Consider the following 2,803-nt stretch of genomic DNA (forward strand, 5'->3'; position numbering starts at 1 on the left):
GCATGGGGGGTGGGCTTGCATTTGTTGGTACAGAATAATTTGCATCAATTAGGATGCCTAGAGGTAGCACAGCAATCAAAGAATGTTGGCTTTCTTACTATGAGCACAGGTTGGCAAATGAAATGTAGAAATTTGCAATTTTTGGTTTTTTTTTTTTTTTTTTTTTTTCCCCTTACCTCTAGGATCTGCAACACTGTCTATGGCCTATGCTGGAGCACGCTTTGTCTTTTCACTGCTGGATGCTATGAATGGGAAAGAGGGTGTCGTGGAATGCTCTTTTGTTAGATCTGAAGAGACTGAAAGCCCATATTTTTCAACTCCTCTACTGCTGGGGGTATGCATGTCCTAAAAGTTGTGTTAAACGTGTGCTGTACTTACTACTGTTGGCAGCCAGAATGGTTTACCAACTGGTCATCCAATAACTGGTCCTAATTTGTTGGTTTCTTTGTTTTACATTCTGCTAGAACCATGACTGCTAACTTTCTTTCTTCTCTCATTCACAAAAGAACTGTGAGAGTCAATGGTGGGCCCTACTCACTGGGTCTGTGAAATGCTACACCAACTGTCAGAAGGGAGCTGTTAACTGTCCTTATTCTGCTCTTAAGCACAACACTAGATTGTGGGGTGTCTGGGGGTTGGGTTTTTTTTTTTGGAGGGGGCGCAGGTACCACTTTTGTGGAAGAAAAATTTTCCACTGATTGGGGGGTAGTAATTATTGTGTGGCAGACAACCTAACACAAGACACACAGGGGAGTTCAGGCTGCTGGGGGTGTAAAATGAATGTAGGAAATGGCTGCACACACACTATCAGGGTCATTACCTTTTTTATAAAGTGTCCTTGGCTTGGTGCATAGCTCTCAGCCCGTCCACTCGGCCACCAGTCTACGCAATGACACGGCCATGCTGGCCCACTCTCCTCCCCAGCTTTGGATGGGGAGCGGGACTGCCCAGGAGGCAGCCAGCGGCTGCGGCCCAGTTGCTATCAGGCCACGGACCAGTATCGGTATGCAGCCCGGGGGTTGGGTACTCCTGCTCTAGACTGAGGCTAACTGAGTCTTAAATAAAACTTACTGTATGCACATAGAGAATATTGTCAGTGACAGATAAGGGCTTAATTTCTGCTGTGATAACATGTGATTGGTTGTTATACCACCTCCCACATGTATAGATTATATTTTTTAGTTTTTGTTTTTTTTAGTTTAGGTTGAATAGTTCAGGGGTCAGGAGTAGGTAATACAGCTCTTACCACACCCCCTTCACCAAATATTGATTACTACTACTGATGGAGAGGGGGCACAGAGGGAGCTAGGATCTACATGGCCATGATTGACCTTTTGTGGAACATGTGACTTCACTCAGACCATGCCTATTATTTTATGCACAGCAAAATGAAGCAAATGCTTTGTTTGAATTTTTATATTCTTTCTGCTCCTTAACAGAAAAATGGAATTGAGAAGAACCTTGGCTTGGGAAAACTGTCTCCATATGAAGAGAAGCTCATAGCTGAAGCCATAGGAGAGCTGAAGGCCTCTATTAAAAAGGGGGAGGAATTTGTGAAGAACTTCAAGTGAATGTAAAGTTTAGTTTGGAAGTTGGCTTCCTTAATTTATTGAAGCAAGGTGACACTTTAGAAATGGAGCCCATAAAATATGCTGTGAAGAGTTCTGTTTTTTGCAATAGGTGGCTGCTTTCCCAGCATGTCTCTTTTGTACATGAGATATCCTCACAGCATATACAATGGGAACTCAGTAACAGCACTTACATCAATTGCTTTTACCAGTGAAAAGCAAATACTGTTGAGATTCAGATCATGAATAAAACATCTTATTTTTCTTTCTAATGTCTCTGAAGTTTCTTGTTTTCACATGTTGTCTTGTGTCGGCACATCTTAACAGCAGTAGCCCCTCTTGAGTATGACTGTTAAAGTGCTAACTTTTCCCAGTCTGGTCAGGCTTCCCTACCAGTGCATTAGTTCATTTTGTAAGCCATTACAGCTCATTTTTTTTCATTTTGTAAAATGATCCAAGATTTGCTAAATAAAATGCAAAGGCATGGTAATATTGCCTGGTTTGGATGAACTTCATAGCATCGCTTGGCTGTGCAAGAGTCCAGAGGTATCCCACTCCAAACCGACATATCCTCAAGTGTAGCTTAAATGGAGCTGCTGAAATGGCCAATGAATGGTGCCGTAAGACCAAAGGAGTTAATGAGTACAATGATTTTCCTTGATTAAGGGATTGCGCGTGGATCAGAAACATTGCATTTGCTTGTGACTCCATGTTTATCTTAAGTCAATAAAAGACGGATTGATGAAGTGGACCTCCCCACTCTTGTATAGTCTTTTAATGGATAAATATTGCTGTGTCATTACATTTGGCTCAGTTTAAATCAAATGCATGACAGGCCTGAGAAAATGCACACTGTCTCTAGCAGACCTACTCATTGACTGAAGGGCATAACTAAAATGAAGCAGAACACTGCCTTGGGATTTAATTGCAGAAAAACTAATTCTGTTTGGTTACTCTACTTTTTGGTGCCATTTATCCACATTTAACATGGCTTGTCTATTAAAAAACATGATGGCTAAAGGTGCCCATACACCTTACAACCATCGCAAGACTTTTGTCTTGCGATGGTTGTAAGCTAAGTACGATCTGCCCATCTTGGACAGGCAGATCGTACTTGCAATTATCGCAAGCCCGCCCTGCTGAGGGGCGGGCTTCCAATGACCGCAATGCTGAACAGGCAGTGTGCGCACACCGGCCCGTTCCACAGTTCGTACGATTCTCTGCGGGTTGTCTAG

The 2,803-nt window shown here is 42.7% G+C and overlaps 1 protein-coding gene across 2 annotated transcripts in view; it reads left to right on the forward strand.

Moving 5' to 3' along the window:
- Positions 1-1,840, forward strand: part of MDH2 (malate dehydrogenase 2) — a 12,629-nt gene extending 10,789 nt beyond the window's left edge. For both annotated transcript variants that reach the window (XM_018561452.1, XM_018561453.1), the window contains 2 exons: positions 183-334; positions 1,440-1,840. In XM_018561452.1, the coding sequence (XP_018416954.1) occupies positions 183-334; positions 1,440-1,571 (284 nt within the window). In that variant the 3' untranslated portion in view covers positions 1,572-1,840. The remainder of the gene's footprint in view (positions 1-182; positions 335-1,439) is intronic.
- The last annotated feature ends 963 nt before the right edge of the window (positions 1,841-2,803 follow it).

Source organism: Nanorana parkeri, unplaced genomic scaffold (assembly GCF_000935625.1).
Source record: "Nanorana parkeri isolate BGI_ZX_2015 unplaced genomic scaffold, ASM93562v1 scaffold525, whole genome shotgun sequence".
Taxonomy (NCBI): domain Eukaryota; kingdom Metazoa; phylum Chordata; class Amphibia; order Anura; family Dicroglossidae; genus Nanorana; species Nanorana parkeri.